The sequence below is a fragment of the Rhinolophus ferrumequinum genome, chromosome 24 (genome assembly GCF_004115265.2).
Source record: "Rhinolophus ferrumequinum isolate MPI-CBG mRhiFer1 chromosome 24, mRhiFer1_v1.p, whole genome shotgun sequence".
In the NCBI taxonomy this organism is placed as follows: Eukaryota; Metazoa; Chordata; class Mammalia; order Chiroptera; family Rhinolophidae; genus Rhinolophus; species Rhinolophus ferrumequinum.
Window position 1 is genome coordinate 35,809,133 of NC_046307.1, and position 22,907 is coordinate 35,832,039.

General features: G+C 45.5%; 1 protein-coding gene across 1 annotated transcript in view; it reads right to left on the reverse strand.

Annotated features, from left to right (window-relative positions):
• The window catches only part of SLIT3 (slit guidance ligand 3), a 555,128-nt gene that overhangs the window by 142,804 nt on the left and 389,417 nt on the right, over window positions 1-22,907 (reverse strand). The window contains exon 6 of the mRNA XM_033096396.1: window positions 11,147-11,218. Within this exon, the coding sequence (XP_032952287.1) occupies window positions 11,147-11,218 (72 nt within the window). The remainder of the gene's footprint in view (window positions 1-11,146; window positions 11,219-22,907) is intronic.

Here is a 22,907-nt window from a genome sequence, read left to right on the forward strand (position 1 = left end):
TGAAAATAGTTACATGGGGTCGGCTCTTTTTCTTTCTTTTTTGTGCAGACCCCTGGCTCAGCTGCTGGGGGGCTAATGGCCTCGCTTCCTTAACTGGCTGCCACATTTCCAGCTCATGTATGCAGAAGGGACGGGTCCAGACATGGGAGTGATTTCCCTAACCAGTTGACACGGTGGAAGTCATTTACAAGGCGGAGAGAAGAGAATAATTGGGATCAGGAAACTAATTCACGCAGAGAGGGTTTTGCTTTGTTGGGAGATGGCTTTATAATCATACTCCAGGGTTTCCATGCAAATGGGTTATTTAGGGGAATCAGATCCAGATGTTTAAATTAAGATAGAGAAACGGGAGAGTGGAGGGTGAGGGGAGTGGCAGATATGCCGACGTATTTAGTTTCAGAAAATACACTGTTTAAACATCGTGCTTCTTAGTGAATGTGAAATGGCCCCTGAGATTTGGGGCCAGGCAGGCAGGAAAGCTGGGCTGGTGGGAGCTATGGAGACCTGCAGAGGGCAGGCCCTGTCCAAATGGGGTGCCTGCCACTGGGCTCTAAACCTACGCTGTACAATAAGGTAGCCACGAGCTAAATGTGGCGATTTAAATTTAAATCAGTTAAAATGAAATGAAAAATTCAGTTTCTCATTTGCAGTAGCCACATTTCAAGCACTCAAGAGTCACCTACAGCTAGTGGCTGTCATCCTGGACAGCACAGATATGAAACACTGCCTTCATCACGGGAAATTCTATTAGATAGAACTGCCCTAGACCCTCCCAGCCTATGCGGGCCTACAACCTCTAGATATTCAAGGAAAGTTCAAATCATACACTTTCAAGTAAAATCACCCGAGTTTTAAACGTTGGCAACTAATTCTGTTTAAACAACAACAACAACACTGTCAAGACCCAAGCAATTCAAAACACAAATCAAACCCCACATCTGCAGGTTTCATTCAACCTATGAGCCAATAGTTGGGGTCCTCTGACGTCGGTATCAGTCAAAGGAGAAATGGGCTCTCTAGAGCTGCTTTACGATGAGTCCAAAGGTGACCCTGGAGAAATGGAATCATATTGCCTGCTCACCATCCCCTGCTTCTGTGGGCCTTCGCAGACAGGAAATGGAAGCTCAGGGAAAGGTCGGAACTCTGAGTCTCTCTAGCTCTGCATCTCCACTCTCCCCCATGCCTTCCTCCCCACCACGAAGCCAGCTGGCAGGAGGAGGACAATTTCCTGCTTGAGTTCCTAGGATCTTGGCTTTCAGGACCCACGTCTGCAGAGTCATGCACTCCTGACCACAGGTACGCCAAGCCATCCAACATTTCACATCCTGGACGGAAGTGGCAGCAGCAGCAATAGGCAGGTTTGGCTCTTCAAGGGGATCATGGCACCCATGAGAGCCATGAGATGAGAGCGGATCAAGGAGTAAGATACTCCCTGAACATGCTCAAATCCTGGCCACCAAAGCCACTGCTGGCAGCTGGGGGATGGATGGGAAAAGGGCAGAGGCTGACTATTGGCACAGGAGCTCATTTGCAAATCGGTGCAGAAGCTCCGTTTTGAGAATGAACTGATCCCCATACGCATTTGGCAGCTCGGTGGCATTTCCCCACTGGCCTCCTTAGCTTGCGCCTGGGAGGAAACCCTCTGGATTCTCTTTTCAAAGACAAAGAGCTATTTTTCCATTTTGTTTTAGCTGGGACAAAGCAAACCAAAGGGATGCTCCCAAACCTAGTTTGTCAAGACAGAATTTCAGCCCAGAGACCCGGTGGCCAGAGTCTGCGTCCACTGGGGACAGCAAGACTTCCATTACCTGATTCCACCTAAGTGCCGCTCGTAGGAGAAATGGATAACGGGGGTCCCACTGACTCAAGAGCCCACCGATTCAAGACCAATTCAGTGATCCTCACCGTAGCCTCTTAACCCAGGAACGCACACCAACGCGTTTCCATTCAGAGATGAAACAAGCCTTAGTAAATAGGAAGAGGAGATCCAACGGGAAACACTAAGCTCCCCAGATCCTAGCTAGGTACCTCAACTGTGAAAGACTGCTTATTGAAATGGAACAGAAATTACCTTACATCTCAAAGAAATGTTTACGTTTCTCTGAAGCGGAGGTTCTCAAAACCAAGCTAGTCGTTTTAAGAACAGGACTATGATGAAACTTCAAGTTGGGTGACTCTGAAGGATGGACGTGTGGTGTGGCACAAACGAGTGTTTGTAGGAACCCCAGGTCCTTTCCTAGCGTTCTGGGTGCTGAATGGAAGTGACTGGTGCTTTCTACAAAGTGCCATTTTAATCCTGATTGCCTGAACAAATCACAATTTGCAGCAAAGTACCAAAAAAAAAAAAAAAAAAATCATACTCTGGAGATTATTTTAAGACTTTCATTAAGCCATGACAGTTCTATATTCAAAGCTGTGTCATGACTAAACACTCTGAGTCCAAAGTCTATTGAAAAAGCAAAATGTTTGCATTTCCCAGAGAAACCCAGGTGAAACATTTTGTAAATAAACAAAAGCGAGTCTTGTCTGTTGGAAAACACCAATTTTCCCGGTGGCTCTAATTTTGTTCATTGTTAATAAGAAAAAAAAAAAATCGGCATTTAGCTGGAGGAATTAAAAAACAATGGTAATGTGAGAAATGTGCTGGTTCAGTAAAATATTATATTGTTCAATATTTAAAATAACGCTGGGACAACCACCATCGTGTGTGGGCCAAAACATAACAGAGAATCTAGGGGCTGGGGCAGAGTGCGCCTCCATTCACTTAATTTCAACTCGATGTGGTTCCACATAGTTAACCAACGACCTACTATGTGCTGGGCTTGTGGGAGGCACTGGAGATCAGGCAGTGAAACAGTACAGGGCAATTCTTTAACCTCAATTATTATGAGCGCCCTGATTGGGTGTCTGCTACCATGTTTCCCTGAAAGTAAGACCGAGCCGGACCATCAGCTCTAATGCGTCTTTTGGAGCAAAAATTAATATAAGACCGGGTCTTATATTGTAGTATATACTACAATATAAGACCCGGTCTTATATTAGATTATATTTTATAACACCTGGTATTATATTATGTTATGTTATATTGTATTATATTATATTATACCCAGTCTTATATTAAAATAAGACCGGGTCTTATATTAATTTTTGCTCCAAAAGACTCATTAGAGCTAATGGTCCGGCTCGGTCTTATTTTTGGGAAAACATGGTACTTGCCAGGCACACAACTATGGTGTATCTCCTTTAGTCCTCATAACTAGCCTAAGGGGTTGAGACTACTGCTTCTATATCGCAATAAGGAAATGAACCCCAAAGCACCCCATTTGGTGAAGCTGGGTTGGTAGCCAGCCCTATAGGAGGACTCCGCCACCCCGAAGCTCAGCCCTGGCCTCGTTCCTCCACGTCTGGGGCAGTTTTGTGGATCTGGATGTGATGCTGATTAAGCCGAGGTCATAGATTTTAGTTCTGAGTGCCTTCTGGGGCCACTATGGTTCCTGAATTGTGCTGGGCATTCACTATAGCCAGTAACCTCACTAGTGCCTATAACTGTTTCTCTGGTGTCTGTTTCGGTGTACATTTAACCATTTTAATCGTTTTGTAGCAGAACAGCTAAGTGCAGGGGCTCAGATCTCAGGCCGAGCTGGGATTGACAGGGGAAGAGCAGCCCCCCTGTCCTCGCCCGTGTCACACTGGGCAAGTCTTTCAACTTCTCTCAGCCTCAGTTTCCTCACTGGTCAAATGAGGAGATTAACAAGATCCACCTTATAAGGCTGTGGGGAGGATTTACATAAAACGCTTCATTGTACTATCTTATCGTAGTGCCTAGAAGATAGTAGATGTAAAGAACAACAGAAACAAAAACAAATGGAGGCTAGAACAGTAATGAAAATATTTATCATGACTATACTACTACTAATAATTGTTAAATATCATTGTATTACCGTAGTTCCCCTTTTATCCACAGTTGTGCTTTCTGTGGTTTGTTACCTGTGGTCAACTGCGGTCCAAACATGTTAAATGGAAAATTCTAGAAATAAACAATAAACAATTCACAGCCATTCTCAGTAGCGTGATGAAATCGCATACCCTTCCACTCCGTCCCATGCCGGACGTAAACCAGTCCTCTGTCCAGCGTCCGTATGCTGTACATACACTAACCGCAGGTTCGTCACTTAGTAACCATCTTGGTTATCAGATTGACTGTGGCAGTATTCACAGTGCTTTTGTAGCCCTTATTTTGCTTAATAATGGCCCCACAGTGCAAGATTAGTGATGCTAGCAATTCAGATATGCCAAAGTGAAGCTGTAAAGTGCTTCTTTTAAGTGAAAAGGTGAAAATTCTCAACTGAATACGGGAAGAAAACAGATCATATTCTGAGATTGCTAAAAATCTACCGTAAGAACAAATCTATCCACGAAATGTGAAGAAGGGAAAATAAATTCGTGCTAGTTTTGCTATCATGCCTCAAGCTGCAAAGATTACAGCCATCGTGTGTGGTAAGGGCTTAGTTACGACGGAAAAGGCATCAAATTTGCGGGTGGAAGACGCGAACAGAAAACGGGTTCTGATTGATGGCAATGCGTTGCGCCAGAAAGACTTCAGCAAGGGATCCCCTGACACGAGTGACCACAGTCACATCTTGTCTTACAGTGCGTTGTTATCGTTGTTCTATTTTACTATTAGTTATTGTTAATCTTTTACTGTGCGTAATTTATACACTAAACTTGATCAGAGGTATGTACGTTTGTTTGGAAAAAACAGTATATATAGAGTTCGGTACTAGTCAAGGTTTCAGGTATCCACTGGGGTCTTGCAACATATCCCCGTGGCTAAGGGGGGACTACTGCATAGAATATATGATTGCATTATTATTATTGTCTGTTAATTAGAGCATCTAGTTCCACATCCAGAAGAAGCTCGGATGAAGTAGAGGACAGACTGCCACTTGTATGAAGTGCTGGGTTTGGTGAACTGGACCGATAATGTCTGAATGTCCCTACACCAGTGGCCAGCACCCCTCAGCCCAGACAGCAGCCCAAGCTAGGAGAGTGCGCACACCTTATCTGGGTATCAGGACTGTTGTCAAGTTCTTTTCATTGCCTTCTGTTACCACTAATGGGCTTTCTTCTCCATTCTTCTGTGTCTACAAGAGGGGTTCAGGGTCAGGCCATGTCGTACCCACTGGATGTGGAATTAGAACCACCCTAAAAGTCTGGTTGACTCCTACCACTGCTTTAAGTCTTGAATCTCTCTTCTCTCAACATGGGCTGAGAGGAAGCTCAGTACACAGGTTGACGCAGGGGTCTGGGGAGCAAGAAACTGGGTGGGGGGGCGTTCATCTCTTATTTCTCATCATTTGCATAAACCCAATTACCACCACTTTAAATGAAAGGGAATATGGAGGCAAGCTGAACTCTGGAGAAGAACTTCCCAGAAGATGCAGCTTGAGAGATTCCTGCTTGCTTCTGTGGGGTCCTTGCTCAGTTTGGGGATTCTGGATGCCGCGTCACTTAGTTCTAGCTGTCTGTACATGTCCATTCAACTATTCTGGTGAGCTCTGGCCTAGAGAGTTTGTGCACCTGCTCACGTAAAACTTTACTGTCCCTGGCATCAGGCACTTTGCAGTCCTTGCCTGGATGGGTTACAGCAGGCTCTGCCTGGGCTGGCAGGTAACTTAAATGAGTGGGGACTGGTGTGAAAGTGGTGTCTACACACCCCATCGAAGGAGGGTACGTGCATTTCAGCTACAATGGACGGTTGCAATGCAGAAATGCAGCGCAGGGCCACCAATACTTCTGGTGTGTTAAAAGTCCAAAGTTGGAAATCTAGACTTTTATGAAAAAAATATTGTACGTTTTAAATATTAAATGCTAATTTCAAAATTGTTAGAAAACACTCTACAGTATTAAAAAACTCATCTGTGGGTGCAATATTGTCTGTGGTCTAGTTTGCAACCTCTGGGTTCACGAGAGCTGAAAGTGGGATCCTGGGTTAATGTTTGCCCTCCCCTAATCTCCTAAATAATAAAAAACACTTAATGATGGGTTCAGAAAGGACAGCTGCACTTAGGATCCCTGTCTTATGGGTGGGTTTCTCCTGAACAGCCTAACTGGATGGAGGTGCCCAATGTGGGCAAAGAACATGGGATCAGGGCTCTGGAGACCCCGCTTCTAGTCTCTTTGAACCGCCAACTTGCTGTTGCCCTGGGCGTCTCCTAGCCAGGGCCAGGACTAGGGTGAGGGAAGCCCAATGTGCAAAATGTTAGGAGGCGTGGGCCTTACTCTACCCTCGGCCCAGCTCTCAGCTTCTCTGAGCCTTATCTTAACAATAAGAAGTCATCCTGCAGACACCTAAGGTCCTTCCAGGGCCAGCCCATAATAATGTCACTGAATTTCCAAAATTGGCAAGTGCCATAAATGGGAGCGAGACCTTCAAAACAGCACACACCGGTTATCTGCAGACCTGTAGATCTGCATACAATTTCGTGGTGCCAGTGATTTACTAAGGGCAGGCCACTCCCTGGAAGACGAGAACGTTCTCAGGGTGTGTTCCTGACATCTCTGGTGTGGCATTTTGGCAGCCCATCTACTTGAACTTCTGATTGCTACATGGAGTCAGGAGACAATGCCTGAAAACCTGTTTTCTTCTCCTGTAAGACTACTGAAGAAAACATAATTAAGTCTTGTTAACTAAGTTTTCTCATTTTTGCACACTCTTAACATTTCTTTTTTTTTCATTAAATATTTTTCTTACCCAGCGTGGCATTTGGGCAGGCAGGAGCCTGGCATACTTGGTGAAATACCTGGCTGTCCTCAACCTCGCCAACAGGGACTAGAAACCCATGGCTTAGAGCACCCCCACAAATGATTCCTCACCACACGGGGCTGGAAATGCAGTCCTGGCATATTCGACTGCAGTATAAGCACACCTTCCTTGGAGAAAACCTACTATGTGAACAGCCAAACATATAGAACAGGTGGAAACAAAAGGGCAATGATTTGGGTAACAGAAGGGTGTCTGACTCACAGAAAACAGGGCCCCTAATTAATAAGCTTAAGTGCCATACAGAAAGCGGGGCTGTATTTTGGGGAGATCTGGAGAATGGAACCCCCAAACCGTTGACTGCCAAAGTTAGTTGGCAATATTCAAAAGTGAGAAATCTTTTCTGGGACTGGAATGTTAAGTTATTGAAAAAGCAGGATTATTTTCTTTCCCTAGTGAGTCTGATTTCCCCTGAACTCTGTGGAGACCCCTAAACTGGGTGAAGGGAAAGATATCTCACAGGGTTGTGGGAGGCGCTGACTTTCTCCTCAGTGGGGTTTTGCGTCCCTGGTAGCCTGCCTAACTGTGCGTCGGGGGCCAGTGCACACCACGCTGTGGCATACGCTGGAGGTGTCAGGGGAGCCAAGGCCATGGGTGCCTTGGCAACACCAATCAGAAAGGCAGCCTGGCAGAATGGTTACTCACACAGCTCTACTACTTAGTAGTTAAGCCGTGCCTTGGCTCCTCTGACATGGGTTATTCCTCTGTACACGGAGGGCGACAATGGTAGCACTTTCATGGCAGGATTGGTAAGGTTGCAAAGAGGTAAGGTATGGAAAAGCACTGCTTATGGTGTTGGGGACGGGTAACTGCCCGAATGCTAGCGATTGTCACTGGAGTTGGGATTTCTCTCCTGTGGTGGCACGGGAGCCTTGAGAAGACTCACTTATGCTGTGCTTGTCTTAATCTCTTTTCTGGCTACCTGCAAAGGGGACGTGGTGGCTCCGTGCCTTTGTCCACCATACTCTGTGCCGGACATTCCCCCTTAGGCATGAGCCAAAAACGAGGTCAAGGTGGATAGATTGCACAGTCTTTTCCAACCTGGCACTGCTTCCTCTCTCCTTACTGCCAGTAGTTCCTGCTGTCTCGCCTCCTGAGTTCTCATTCAATGCAACCAGTGAAACCAACCTCAGCCTCGATGGAAAGAAGTTTTATGGCATTTCCATCACAGGGTGATCCTGTGTTAAATATTTCCACTAGGACAGCTGACCCCTGACCAGCATGGGTTTGAACTGCGCCGGTCCACTCACACATGGATTTTTTTACACTAAATAGCTATACTGTTTTCAATCCGAGGTTGGGAGTCTGCAGATGCGAAGGGCTGACTGTACAATGTCGACAATTAAGTTTGCGCACTTTCCACCGTGCATTTGCTCTACACCATTTTATATAGGGGACTTGAGCATCCATGGATTTTGGTATCTGTGAGGGGTCCTGGAACCAATCCCCTGATTGGTCCTGGAACTAAAGTTTTGGGGGAGTCAAAAGTTATATGTGGATTTTCAACTGCGTGGGGGTTGGCACCCCTAACCCTCCCTGTTGTTACAAGGGTCAGATGTAGTTGACGTCCACATACTTTCTTTAAGTTAATTCATTCTGATGGAGCTTTTCATGAGGTAAGGAGTCCTTGTTTTGTACTTCATGCTGCATAATGTCACAGAGGAAACACCCCTGAAATATTATATTTTGTCTTCTTAATTTGCAGACTTTTAAAGCTTTAGATACTCAAAGAAATGACCTTTCCAGGGACAGGGTGTTTGCAACTCCTTTCTCTTTCTCTGAATCTCTCTGAAGAATTTATTAAGTTCATGTGTGTGATGCCCTCACTTCGTTCCTATTTATTATTTCATTGTGAAGATTCTTTATGGTGCCTACGTTGTGATTACAGGGAAGTATTATAAACTGTCAATATGCAGATGAGAGTTGGAAGGTCTGGGGCGGGGGAGGGGAGGTACTTTAAATGGAGATGTCAGCATTAGCCAATTTCAGATGGCTCACCATTAAGATGGATGGTTCCAAAGCTGTGTGCCGCTGCTGGAAATTAAAAACCCATGGAATAACTGATTATGATTAATTTTAAGTACTTAGCCATGTGAAGCCAAATGAGAGTGTCTTTAAAACAAAGCTATTGATCTGGCTTTGTTTGGAATTGAGAAGATAAAGTAATCAGATTTTTGTGGGCTTTTTCATCCCCCCCGCCTCTTATTCCTATTATAATGTTTCAAGCTTTAAGTTTGAGAGACCTGGTATACCTGGATACCAACATTTTATTTATTTGTTTTTAATAGCAAACATCTGAGCAGAGAGGAACAGTCCAATTCTGTCCTGGACAGGGGTTTGACGGGGAGAAAGTGAGGGAAGTGGAAGGGAGAACATTTGGAGAACCCTTCCTATGAAGCATATAAGGCGCCTCTTCTGAACGTTAAGGAAACAGACTCAGAGAGGTTGAGCAGCTTGCCCAAAGTCCCATCGCGTCTGGGATTCCACAGCCAGGTGTGCCTGACTGTTAAGCCCTTCCCTCTCCCCCAGACAGCCTTCCTGGTGAGGCGAGACACCACACTCCTAGGAGAGAGAACGAACATGCGGCTGTCAGGTGGCCCAGCTGTTTCGTGGCAGCTGGTGACTTTCATTTCCTGGTCTCTTCCCAAGGAATTTGCTCCTCCTTTTCAAGAACAGGGGGATATGCTCCTAGCAGCCCTTTCCACAAAGGCTTCACTGCAGGCAGGGGGAATTGTGCCTACTCTTTAGTTCCAGCCTCTTGATAAGAGAAGTCCTAGGTTACTAAATTTGGGCTGCCATCCTCTCCCTAGCAGACATGCATTAGTTGCCGGTTCTGGGGTCAGAGTTTGGGTGAGGAGAAACCATCCATCTTAGGAATGACAACCTAACCTCCCAGGCTGGGTGTCCTGTCTTGTCTGTACGGGGAAGTCTCAGCTTTCACCAGATTCCCAGCAGCTTGCAGCATCAGCATCCCCTTTCATTTCCCGTGATTCCTTTTGGAATCACCTTCCTCTCACGCAATGTGGAGAGGAGCTCTCCAACACGACGAGTGCTGCTGTCTGCGGGGCCAGGTGAAAAGGAAGGTGAAAGGCGGCCCTTTCACTCCTTCCTTTCTGTGCAAAGGGACGTTTTAACATATTCATTCATTTATTTGTTCAACATGTATTCATTCTCCTGGAAGTCAGAGATATGTAACCTGGTGACTGTAAATTTTTCATCTTGGAGGGATGCGCAACAAATCCCACCTTTACCACTCACTGGATGGAACTGTACCACCAGAATTATTTTTAGAACCAAGCAATTTAGAACTTGGAAAGAAGTCACTCCCACGCTACAGTAACCAACCCCTTCATTTGCCAGATGAGAACACTGAGGCTCCAAGGGTGGAGGGGACTTGTCCAAGGTCACCCAGCTAATTAGGGGCTGAGTCGGGGCTGAACCACGTATGTCCTGACAGGAGTTCTGCTAGGTTTCACTGCCTTCCTCTCCAGCGTCCCCCAAATCAGGGACAGTAGAAGTGTAGCATGAGGTGAGAACAATCAAAATGTTTTCTTACACAATTCAACTTTCCTTTGACCCCAGGATGATTCCTGGCTGACTTTGCCCCTTGATATCATGTTTCCTTAGTAGACCCATTTGAAAACCCGGAACACAGAAAGGCAGCTACGGTTTCCTAGATAAGGTAGATAGAGTGGGATTCTGGGGAGGGTCACTTCCTCTCATCCTTCCCCACCCCCACCACTTTAAGGTTACTGTTTAAAGTTTGAGTTTAAACCTGAGGTGAGAGCCCAGGAGCAACGGCAACGACTGGACTTTACCTGCCTGTCTGACATCCCCCCCCAGTTCTGTGCCAAGTTCCCTTTCTGATTCTAGGGGATTCCAGTGGACCCCCTAATGCTCCCCAGACCTGTAACCTGGTCTCCCCAGACCTGTAACCTGTCTCCTGCATGCTCACACTCAACAGACGCCCCCTGAATATGCTGGCAGGTGCTGGGGGCTACTCCAGCCCATCTGTTTCACCCAGCAACAAACACAGTGGGAGCATCGGGGGAAAGGGCTCAGCTGAGACTTAATTAGCAGGAGCCCGTTGGTGGGAGGTGAGAAATCACACTTTGCTGCCTGCAGACACTTTGGCCAAGGTGAGCCGGAGGGATCCCCCACTTCCCAATTTTAATAGCACTGCAGCAGCAGACCCAGAAATGCACCCGCACGGAACCCCCTGCACACACACTCCCCCTCTCTCCTCCTACACGCGCGCGCGCACACACGCACACATACACACACACACATGCACACAAGGCAGCGATCGCAAAATCAACTCACAGGATCTCCAAGTCGCGCAGCGCTCGGAAGGCTCCATCTTCAATGCAGCTGATGTGGTTATTGTCCAGTTGCCTGTGGAAAAGCAAGGGGAGAGCATGAAGGCTGAGTGGGGGCAGTGCTGAGAGCCGGCTCCTGGGCCGGCGTCCCTGGTCACCCTAGCGCCGGTCCCTCCACCCCTTGCAGGCTCTGCTCGTCCCCGCCAGGAGCTCGCGCAGAGCCAGCCTGTCTGCCACGCTGCTCCGTCTCTCCTCTCTGACTGTCTGAGAGAACTACACAGACGAGCGCACCAAAGGCTGTCAGGTCTCAGTAAATATTAATTGCGCATTTTTTTTTTAAGGCAGAAGGGAGTAATTTCATTACATTAGGGCATCCAATCCATTACGAGCTCTTACCGTCATGTCACTGAAACAATTTCATTAAGCTAAAGGCCTGTAAATCATTGGAGGTCACTGCTCTGCCCTCCGAGACCTCCCAGAATGCTTTTTTTCCCTCTCTCCCTCTCCCTGTCTCCCTTTTACTGGAAGTTGCAGTCTTCGGCTCTGACACAGTGCTAAATCTCAAGGCTTTATCTGCCCAAGAGCGGCAAGGGTGCATGGGGAATATACCAATTCCAAATTAGACTCAACTAATCTAATTTTATAGTCTTTTTATTATTCTAAGCACCAAATGTCTGTGGTGGTTTGATGCCTCTGTGCTTTGTTATGGGGCCCATCTGGTAGGTCATTCTATTGAAGCTTTTTCTGACTAAATACAGATTCCCTCAAACTGCACCAACCATCACCAACATTAATGAAATCCATTGATGGAAATGTTCCTGATTGGGGGGGGGAAGGAATATTGTTATGGCCTTAAAGACGTACCACTTAAATGTAAATTGGGGAGAATTAAATGCACCTATTTCAGGACTGCCTTTTTTTTTATGTTCCTTTCCATTTCACGAGAATGAAAATAATGTCTTTTAAAAAGATGCCTTCATCCATAGATAGTCTAGTTGGAGACGGAGGAATTTCAGTCGAGAAATAACAAATAGATACCGTAATTTCTGAATCAAAATATAATATATCCGATGTGTAAGTCAGGATATTTTGCCATGACCACACTCCAACTTAAATACCATATATTATATATAACTCATTTGATGTCTTAAAAAAAAAAAGACGTTGTACAGAAAATGGTTAGTAGCACCAGATTGTCTATTGTATTTTGTGTGCAGAACACACCCCAGTCTTTGGAGGTGGGGGTGGCTGGCCAAAAGAAGTGTGGCTGAAAAACTCCATTACAGGCTCCTGTTTCTTTCCTTTGTTTCAGAAAACACCAGTCCCTCCCAGGTGGAGGGGTCTCCTGATGCTGGAATTTTCATTTGTTAAACTTGTGTCTACCTATCCCAAGACAACTCTCCGCAAAAGATATGTCAAAGCTGCGTTTGGTAACCTTCACGGAGTGTTTCACATTCTGCTGAAGGAAGGCAGAAGTAGAATAAAAATACTGTTATCGCTGAAAAAATATATAGATGTAGGATTGTGTAAATGCACACGCGTGCAATGCGTGCAATGAGAGTGAGACAATGCATCACGACAGATACCCTTTGCCACGATAATATGGGAAGCGAGTCATCTGAATGGATGCTCACGGTGCGAGATAGCAGACAGTCAGAATTCAACAGTAAACAGGAAGCGGGTACCGCAAGAAGCAGAAGCACTCTTCAGGTTGACGGGGTCGGTATCTGGTACTCCAAGTTCTTGCTGAGGCCCACTCCCGTTGAGTCTCAGAGTTCTCTCTACCCCTGATTCTGCTGGAGCCTCTCCTAATATAAGCTTATTGAGCATCCTTTCCATAGACTTCCCGTAAGTGTCCGGCCGCCGATTCCCTGCAAAGCCTCCATTAAGGGAGCCCATGACTGCTGCCCAGCTTCTGGATTTATCATCAGTTTCAGGGCCGATGAATCAACACCCCTGCCCCGCGCCAAGGCCACCAGACCTTACCAAGCAGAAACGCAGTGGAGCTGGCTCTTGGCTCCAAGAAATTGCTCAATAAACATGCTGAATTCGGCAAAAACGGCACCATCCACTTAAGTAGAAAATCATCTAAATCATCAAATTGGGAAGTCCAGGGTGGTGTGTAGAGATGGCAGTCTGTGGTGTGTCTAGTTTTGTACAGACATTTTAGAGAGGTCCCTGCGATTAGAATAGTGTTTATTTGCTGGATTTGTGAAGTGTTTTCTATTCCTTTTCTTTTTGAGAACACTAGAACTCAAACAGGATACTCTAAATGTATAGAAGTTTACATAGAAAGGATGCAATCTGCAGGAGAGAAGAGAAACACAGAAAGAAGAGGAAAAAAATAATACAATGATGGAGAGAGGGGAAAGGAGATGTGAAAAAGATAAAAAAAAAATTAAAAAATCCACCACTGAATGTCCCATTGGTGTCCTGCGTCCCATGATGACGAGGCTTAGAGAGGGCCCTGACCATTTTAAGGCTGAAAGCAGAGATGTCTGCTACATCATCGATTGCACGATGTTTAAATATTTTCAGTGGGTGGCACAAGTCAACACCCAGTTGTTTATTAGTAACGGGGAAAACCAAGCTTCACTATAAACATTTCTGTGGGTGTATTTTTTATAGACCATTCTAGAACATACGAAGTGTATCAAAATTTAAAATATTTATGCTGAAGTGTGCTTTTCCAGAGACTATTATTTGTCATAACCAAGATTGTCTCCTTTCATTCGAACCACAGGGAAACAGTACACCAACCCCGGTTGTTAGAGTCATTCCCAAGATGCATCGTGCGGGTTACCCGAGTCTATGGGCGGACGATGCCTACGAGAGTCCCGCCAGACAAATGAAAACCTAAGTCACTTCACTTCCCTGCTAGTACATCCTCATGGCACCGAATATCAGCGTGTTCGTAAAAAGCTCATTAATTGTCTGCAATCAATCCTGTTATTTCATGCAAATAAGCTAGGTCCCTAAAACAAAGTAAATACACGCTTGGATCACACAAGGTTGCTTTTTCTTTCAAAAGCACATCGCGGACACACAGAAATTGGTCCTGACGCTCAAGAGAGGGGAGGTGAAATGAACACAAGGCCAGCACTCCTGTGAGGGTTTGTTAAACACACAGAACCATCTGGAGCTAAGGCCAAAGAACGTGACTTAGTAGTTTGCTTCTGGGGGTTGTTGGAGGCTGCTGAGGTGTTTTAAGCTCTCAGGTCAAAGGTCTGGATCATGCCTTTGAAAGGCCTCCTTCAAAGATCCTCTCTAAAACTAATCAAGAAAGCCTACCGGCCAGTCCAAACGAAACACAGGTACCCAGGAGGCCTGTGCAAAGCAACTCTGGAAAAGGAGCACAGAGAACTCAGCAACATTAGGAAGCCTTTTAGGGCTCTTTGCATTTTCCTTGGTGACAAGAAATGCATTTAGTACTGTTCCGGACTCCTTTCTTTCTACCACACGAAGTAACCCACTCCGGCGCCTAGCACAGGGCCGGGGAGTCACAGCTGGTCTCAGATGGCTGCGGAATGACTCCTTCCATTGAAAGTGTGGCAGGGCTGGGCTCAAACTGTATGGAAGAAAGGCCCACGCCATAGGCCACGCAGTGCTGGCTGTGGCCCTACGACCCTGTTATCGCGAGTGCACAATGACTGAGCACTCCCGCTACGACCACATGGGGAGCTGTCTTTCTGCCACACAGACCTCTGCTGGGGACCATCTGAGGAGGGCACTTGGAATAAAGTAAGATTTCTATGGGCTCGGGGTACAGGCGAGGAGCAGGGAGGCAGAGGATGGAAGGAAGGCTGGCTCTTTTTTGGAGGCAACTTTTTTTGTCCTTTGCTTTCTACAGAATACTCAATTTGATTTACACTCTCCTGCCTGTGAATAAGCTGAGAAGCCCCAAAACGTTCTTCATATTAAATTAACAGCTCTAATTTCCCTGGACAGCTCGGATTTCGGCAAACAATGTGAGTGCTAGAATGATCCCAGAGTCCATTTAGACAGGAATCCTCAGACAAGAACTAAATGCAGACTCCCTGAGAGGTGCTTCCCGGCTACTGTATTTTATACTCTGAGAATATAAACAAGTCAGAAAGGAAAGCCAGCATGAGTGAGAGCTCAAAATAAGCTCCACAAACAGCAGGCAAGGAGGCAGCACTTTCGAAAGAATTCCCTTCCCGTAAGCGGAATGTTATCACAATTCATCTCTTTCAATCACAACGTCAAATTGCATAATTGAAGCAGGATAGACTTATTTGCGTGGTTCAAAAATTTCAAAGAAGCATATCTAAATCCTTCTAAAAGGGTTTTTAAAAACCTGATCGTGATATTAAGAGCACTCTACCTATCTCCCAAGCACCACCTCAACAACAAAAGAAGAAAGACAATTCCACGGTTTCGATCGTGTAGTTGACTCCCCGTGAGAAATACCTTGACAACAGAAATCTCCAAAAACAGGCTTTGGATATCTGGAAGGAAAGTAGAATTCTCAATTGGTTATCTAGATGCAAGGTCTACGTACCTGGGCACACCCACCAGATGTTCACTTCTCATCCAGATGTGCTGGGGGTCCCAGGCCTCTCTGCCCTTGGGTGGTTAAACTTAGCCTCAGGGTGCTGTCTCTCTGGGCCCCCAATCCTGCAGCAGCTTTCCTCTCTAGGACCTCAGCTACTCACTGCAGTTCTCCTCATGCTAAATGGGAGAAGTAGCTAAGGTTCAGTACCCTTTCGAGTTAAACAGTTTGCTAATTTCTGAGCAAAAAACTACATGAAATGTGCTTAACAAGCGGAAGGACTTCTGCATGAAATTTCCAAGGGAAGCCTAACTAGAAATTCAAAGCAAGTCCATGGTCTCCGAATCCAACAGTAAATTAACCCATAAGACCATTGAGTCTTATTAGACATCCATGCTGTATTAGGTATCCAAGATGTAAAATAAAGCGTAAGGCGGCCTTTGAAACTATTTGGAAGAATGTTACCACCTATGGTTTTTACATCTCAACGATCTTAAGGGGTACAAGAGAATTCTAAAAACTAAAGTGATTTGGATTTGCTTTTGATGAATTAGGTATGTTCACACACACACACACACACACACACACACACACACACATTTCGAGTGTACTTCTTTTTCTACACTGAGGAGAAATAGAATGCTATAACTATTTTAAAAAAAAGTATCTGGGGGAAGTCCTGCTTTCTTAAAATAAACCAGAAGACAAAACATGAGGTAGCCTTGACATGCTATTTCTCTTCTCTCAATTATCCATTTGTCCTTTAAGCAGAAAACAAGAAATCTAGTAGCAGTTCTGAAGGTTGTTTTTTATGACAGTTTAACGTTCTAAAAAAGTCATTATTGAAGAACAAATTATAGAAGCATTTGTCTGCTGCTGGCTGGGGTCTTCAAAAGAAAAAAAAACCACAAAGCTCAAGGTTATTTTAACTGAAAAAAATTATGTTCAAAAGAAATGCATACACTTCATATAATTGAGTACTGGTCACACTTTGTAGGCAAATCAAACACGATCTAAGCAGTAGTCTGCTAATGAATTGTCACTACTTGTCATCATTAAGGAGCTACTGTAATTCCACATTAAAATGACATCTCAAATGAGCAAAAAGAGGTGAATCTGTTACTTTGCACATTTTGTACACTTGTCCACCAGACCCAAGAATACATGCATATAGATGTTTACTGATCCATGAATTATTTATGTATCCACAAAGATTCCTGTCTACAGAACTGACAACTTTATGCCTATTTTTCCTACATAATAATTACATGTAATCTCTCCCTATCGCATGCACGTAAATGCAAATGCGTATTATAAAATAAGTGATTGTTGACGGCCAAAATGTAATGTACCTGTATCGTTATATTTACAGATTTATTTGGATCATCAAGTGATTGTTAGCATTCTAAAGGTGTCAAGCAACCAAACCTTCTTTGTAAAGAACAGAGTCCCAGGTTAACTAAGCTCTCAGATCAGCATATCCTGCCTAGAATTTAGTTAAAAATAGAAGCGTGACTCTATTTTAACAAGCATTGTTACTATGCATGCTGTGCCCAATGGCTAGCATAATGCCTCTTATTTAGTATGTATCTTATTATTGTTCAACACTTGCAACTCCTCAGCAGGAGAGTAACTGCCTCCACTCCAGTAGAAGCTCCGGAAAGTGAGCTCTGGTGTAATGCCAACACAGATGATGGATTAGTACCAAAGAGGCACTCTGGAGCTTGGGGAAGAAAACGGTGTTTTTACACACCGCTGGGAAACAGCAATAACTCCACTTCTGTGTTTACATAGTTTCCGGTTTGTTGGGGACTTGGCAAATGAATTTGTGCTGAAAAAATGCAGGGGGAGAATCCTTGCAAACCAATTTAGCATGAAGGAGAGTTGTTGGAAAGAAGCTGAGCTCTCATTTAATTTAGACAAGTTTCAGTATGAATCAAATTCCTGGCATTTCTAGATAAATTAAACAACAACAGCAAAACCAACCAAACAAGAAGCGAATCAAACGAAAGCACCCCACATTCATGATGAGAGAGTTTTCATTTGTTTCCCAGCAACTTTTAGAGCAAGGGACCAAACGCGGCTTCCAGTCAGGACGGCTCTAAAAGGCTCCTCACTCATCTACTGTAAAATGGGCTGTTCCTTTGCAGACAAACACACCTACAACCAGGCTGGCGGGAGCCCTGAAAGTCGCTGAAATGTTCTAATGTGCATTCTCAACCGCCCGCAATAGGAATTAACATTTCTTTGTAAGAAATATCTGTTTTACTCGGAGGCCTTGCTGATGTCATGAATACTCAGAGGCCAAACAAATAAAAGGCTGTCTCCATAGCAATTGGGGCAGGTCTGTGGTTTCCCTAGTTACACTCTTGAGCGATAACCATCTGGGGTGCCTCCCTGGCAGAGGGGAGAGGAGTGAGAAGAGACACCGGAAAGATGAAATGTAAAAATGTGCTTGTGTTAATGGGCCTGAAAGTTACCTCCCACATGTTTTTACTTCTTCTTCTGCTCCTCCTCCTCCACCCCTCCCCTCTCCTTCCCCTCCCCTTCCCCTCCCCCTCCCCCTTCCCCTCCCCCTCCCCTGCCCCTCCCCCCTCCTCCTCCTCTTCTTCTTCTTCTTTTTAAATCAACAAGCACAAACTGTAGTCACTTTTAAAATTTTTTCACCCTCATGGGGGTTTCAGAAATTTTCCCTTTGGACTCTAGAGGTAAATTATCCCAGCAGTGCGAATATGACCGACAAACAGTAGCCAGAGCAGAGAATTTCTTCCTAGACTGAAACAGCTGCAGGCATGGGAGCCCAGGCGGTGTGCTGATTTTCACTCAAATACAAGGACCCTCAGCAGCACTACTTTGGGGTGAAGTCCCGTTTCCTCCCCCCACCCCCCACCCACAGTGCTTGGAAGCTGTTTCATGGGAGGGCAGGGATGGCCTCCTAAGACTTCGAAAGGTCTTTGTTTCCCTTTAAAACAATCTCACGGATCTTGCATGTAGAAATTGAAAACTAACCTTTTGGAGGCTCTCAACATTTGCTGTCCATTTTATAAAACGGAAGCCTAGGGCTCCTGTAAATGTCTAGCGGTGTGAACGATGTGATACACTTCTGCCCCAGTGATCCTGGGTGGCAGAGCATCCACTCAGAGATCATTCTTAAGTCTTAAGGTTTCGGCTCGCTTGGGACCTGTCACTCCTTTCTTCTTCCCTGTCTCTCCCTTTTGGAATGGGAATGTCTGTCCTGGGCCTGACCCACCATTGTATTTTAGAAGCAGGAAGCACATAATACGTTTGATTGCACAGGTTCACAGTTAGAGAGCAGTCTGCCTCAGAATGAATCTACCTCGAGTCTCACCCATATCTGATTTAGATCATGTTTAGATGAGGCATCGGATTTTGGACTTTTAAGTTGATGCTGGGCTGAGTTTGGACCCATTGGGGTAGAATGAATGTGTTCTGCATGTGAGAAGAACATGAATTTGGTGGGGGAGAAGGGCAGAATACCGTAGACTGAATGTTTCTATCCCACCAAAATTTATAGGTTGAAACCTGTTCCCCAAGGTGATTGTACTAGGAGGTGGTATGTTTGAGAGGTAATTAGGTCATGGAGGCAGAGCTCTCACGAATGGGATTAGAGGCCCGCAAAAGCTCCCTCGCCCTTTCACCATGTGACGTTACAGAGAAAAAGATAGTCAGTCTTCTAGGAAGAAAACCCACGGCAGACCCAGAAAGTGCCAGCATCTTGACCTTCGGCTTCTCAGCCTCCAGAACTGTGAGAAGTAAATTTCTGCCGTTTGTAAGCTACACAGTTTGTGGTATTTTTTGATGTAGCAGCCTGAACGGACTAACACACCCCGCCTGCCCCCAAGTCTCAGTTTCTTCATCTGTAAAATGGAGACAATAACATTTAGCCCAAAAGGAAGTTCTGAGTATGAAAGTAATGAAATGTATGTAGCCTGCAAATATATTTGTGGCATTGCTCAATTTGCTTTGAAACAAATAATATTAAATATAGGAATTCATCTGACATAATCTCCAAAGTCTCTTTCAGCTCTGAAACTATGTGGCCTGAGGTCAATTTCTCATGAGATTCTCAAGGAAAAGTTCCTGTTCATCTTACTCAGATCTTTCTGTGATTTGAGCCTATCCCTTTATCCCTTCTTCTTCTGTCCCAGACCAAAGAATCTATTATTTGAGATATTCAATATAGTCTTTCTGAACTGAGGGCAGCAGTTCAGACTCACATGCTTTTTTGTACTTCTCTAGCTGATATGAGATTGAAATAGGAGATGCCATCAAAAACCTATGCAAAATACAAATTTTTCTCTTACTGGGAGAATGATGTTAACATGGGCCCATATTCACAATTCCCATAGATGAGAACCATTAAGAAGAGTTAACTGAAAAATTGAACCCCATTGCTTGGTGGCCATTTCCAACGAATAGCCAATCAAGTAATGTATGGAGCATCTGAAATAGTCAAATGCCACACCGTCCTCCAGGGTGTATAATTTCTTCATCTTAACATACCTTAATGTGCACATAAGCCTTCAATGATTCCCTACCCTGGAAAGTGGAACCACAACACAACCACAGTAATAACCGCACGGCGCATCCATCCACCATTTCGTAGGCAGCAAGTACTGGGCTGAGCGTCTTCAATGTCCTGTCGCAGTTGGGCTCACAACAGCACCACCCCCATTTTACAGAAAAGGCCAGCGAGGCATTGAGAGTTCCGTTTCTGTGCTCGGCTGGGAACACAGGTCTGTCAGGCTCGCAGTGACTGTGGGTGACGTGCTTCTCTATAAACGGCCAGGCTCCGCAGCGTGGCGCTGCTGCAACCCCTCTGTGCAGCACGTGAACGTACCGAGTACGTGCGCGTTCCTGCCTCACTCGTGCTGGTCCTTTCTCCTCCTCCGTCTGGGGACTCCCTTCCCATCCGTCAAGGTCCTCCTCGGAGGCCGAAGCCTCTACGAAACCTTCTGGTGCAAACCCAGGCAAAATAAACTCCTCCCTCCAAACCCTCCGGGCCCTTGGATCATCCCTCCATTAAAGTACTTCTTTCCCCGCAGTAGGACTAGGTGCAAACACATGAGGAAACCGAGGTGCGGAGAGGTTATGCAGCATCATCAAGGGAACTCAGCTGATGGTGAGAGTCCGGGTCAAACCTGTCTTCCCGTGCGTGCGGGAGGCTGGGGCTTGCCCACCGTGTTATTCCACCTCTCTCTGACTTTCCAAGTGCAAAGCTACGGAACCTGTACTATGACTGTGCGGTCTTAACCCAGTTATCTCACGTGGGGAAGAGGCTGCTGAGAAAACTCAGGGCTTGGTTTCAGCATTTGTCACTGGGACCTAGTTGCTTTCACTGATCTGCAAGCATTCTTAGCCAGGACATAGCAGGTGAGGGCAGTACATGTTACAGTGTCCCCTCACTGTCCCCTGTGTGTCTGTCTCTGTTAGATTCCCTGGGAGTCCCAGGCCACTTGACTTTTGGGCTTGCTGGGGGAAGCTGACGGATTTTAGTTACAAATGCTGGGATGCTGGACAGACACCCACACCCTAAGGAGATGCTACTATGCCAGGTCACCTTTTGGGACCTGACGGGTGCCTCCTGACCAGGCTGGACAGCATAGTGCTTTGTTGAGTAGGGGCGAGGGAAACCCCAAGGAAATGGCTCTTTGCTCCAGGCAAGTGGCAAATTGCACAGACTTTAGTCAGTCCTTCCCCAGGCATGGCCTTCACCAGTGGTGACACAGGCTTGTCTTCCAAAGGTGTACAAGCTGCAGGTCCGGAAACAACTGGCAGCACAAACGAACCAGGTCGTGTAGTCGGATGTGCGGGGTCAGTGGCCATTAGCGAGGTGTCACTCAAAGGTATCTTTGTGGTAACAGAAGCCAATTAAAATGTGTCCTGGAAGCTCAGTGTAAGGGGGATATCAAGGTCCCCATAATTAACTGCTGAAAAAAGGTGCATCAGAGCTCAGCACATGGGCAGTGCTGATAACTACGCTCAATCCAGCTGACGCGCAGAGCTGAAATACTCTCGGAAAAGGCCAGCTGCTTTTTCTGTACTATTACTTTTTATGAATAATGAACACCTGGACTCTTCAGCAGCAGGACAGCAGGGGCAGGATCTGTCTTGCTCAGGACTACACCTGCCACACAGTGCCAGGCACACAGGAGGTGCTCGGGACAAAACCCTAGAGGGGTCAGGGTGAGGTCCCACTTTATACCCCGTAGGGCAGTTATAACGAAAACGATGGGAAGCGAGTGCTGGCGAGGATGTGGAGAAATCGCGACCCTCCTCCATTGCTGGTGCGAATGTATAATGGTACAGCTGCTGTGGTAAATAATTTGGTGGTTGCTCTAAAAGTCAAACAGGGTTACCTGATGACCCAGCAATTCCACTCCTACGAATATACCCAAAAGAACTGAAAACAGGTGCGCAAACAAACACTTGTACCCAAATGTTCATAGCACCACCATTCTGAGTAGTCAAAAGGCAGAAAAAACTCAAACGTCTATCAGCAGATGAATGGATAAACAAACTGTGATTTATACCTACAGGGAATATTAGTCATAAACAGAGGATGAAACACTGATATATGTTACAACATGGATGGACCTTGAAAATATTATGCTCAGTGAAAGGGCCAGACACAAAAGGACACATTTTGTATGTGAAATATCCAGGTAATAATACACACAGAAAGCAGATGAGCCAGGAACTGAGGGTAAAGGGGGAATGGGGAATGACTACTTTGTGGGTATTGGGGTTTCCTTTAGGGGGATGAAAATGTTTCAGATAAAAATGATGGTTGCACAACATTGTGAATGTACTAAATGCTACTGAATTATACACTGCAAAATGGTGAATTCTGTTGTGTGAATTTTACCTAAAAGAGAAAAAAAAAGAGGACCTCATTCTTTCTGTGACACAGAAGACCTTCATGAGAGATTCACAGTGTGATGGTAATTTTCCTGTGACATCACAGAGAAGGGCAGGGCAACCTTGGGCCAGAACTTGTGTTAGTTAGGATCAGGCAGCAAACCCAACACTGTCTGATGTGGAAAGAAGTATCTTGGCATTTGAAGAGCAATGAGAACGAAAGAAACATGGCGGGATTTGATTCGCCTCCTTTGGGGGTTATTGAGAGCAAGTTTTAAAACTCTCTCTCCTGGCTTGCTCTGGGGACACAACCCATCACTCTACACTCAGGAAAAAACAAAATTGGCTGAAGCAAAGAGAATGAGGTCGG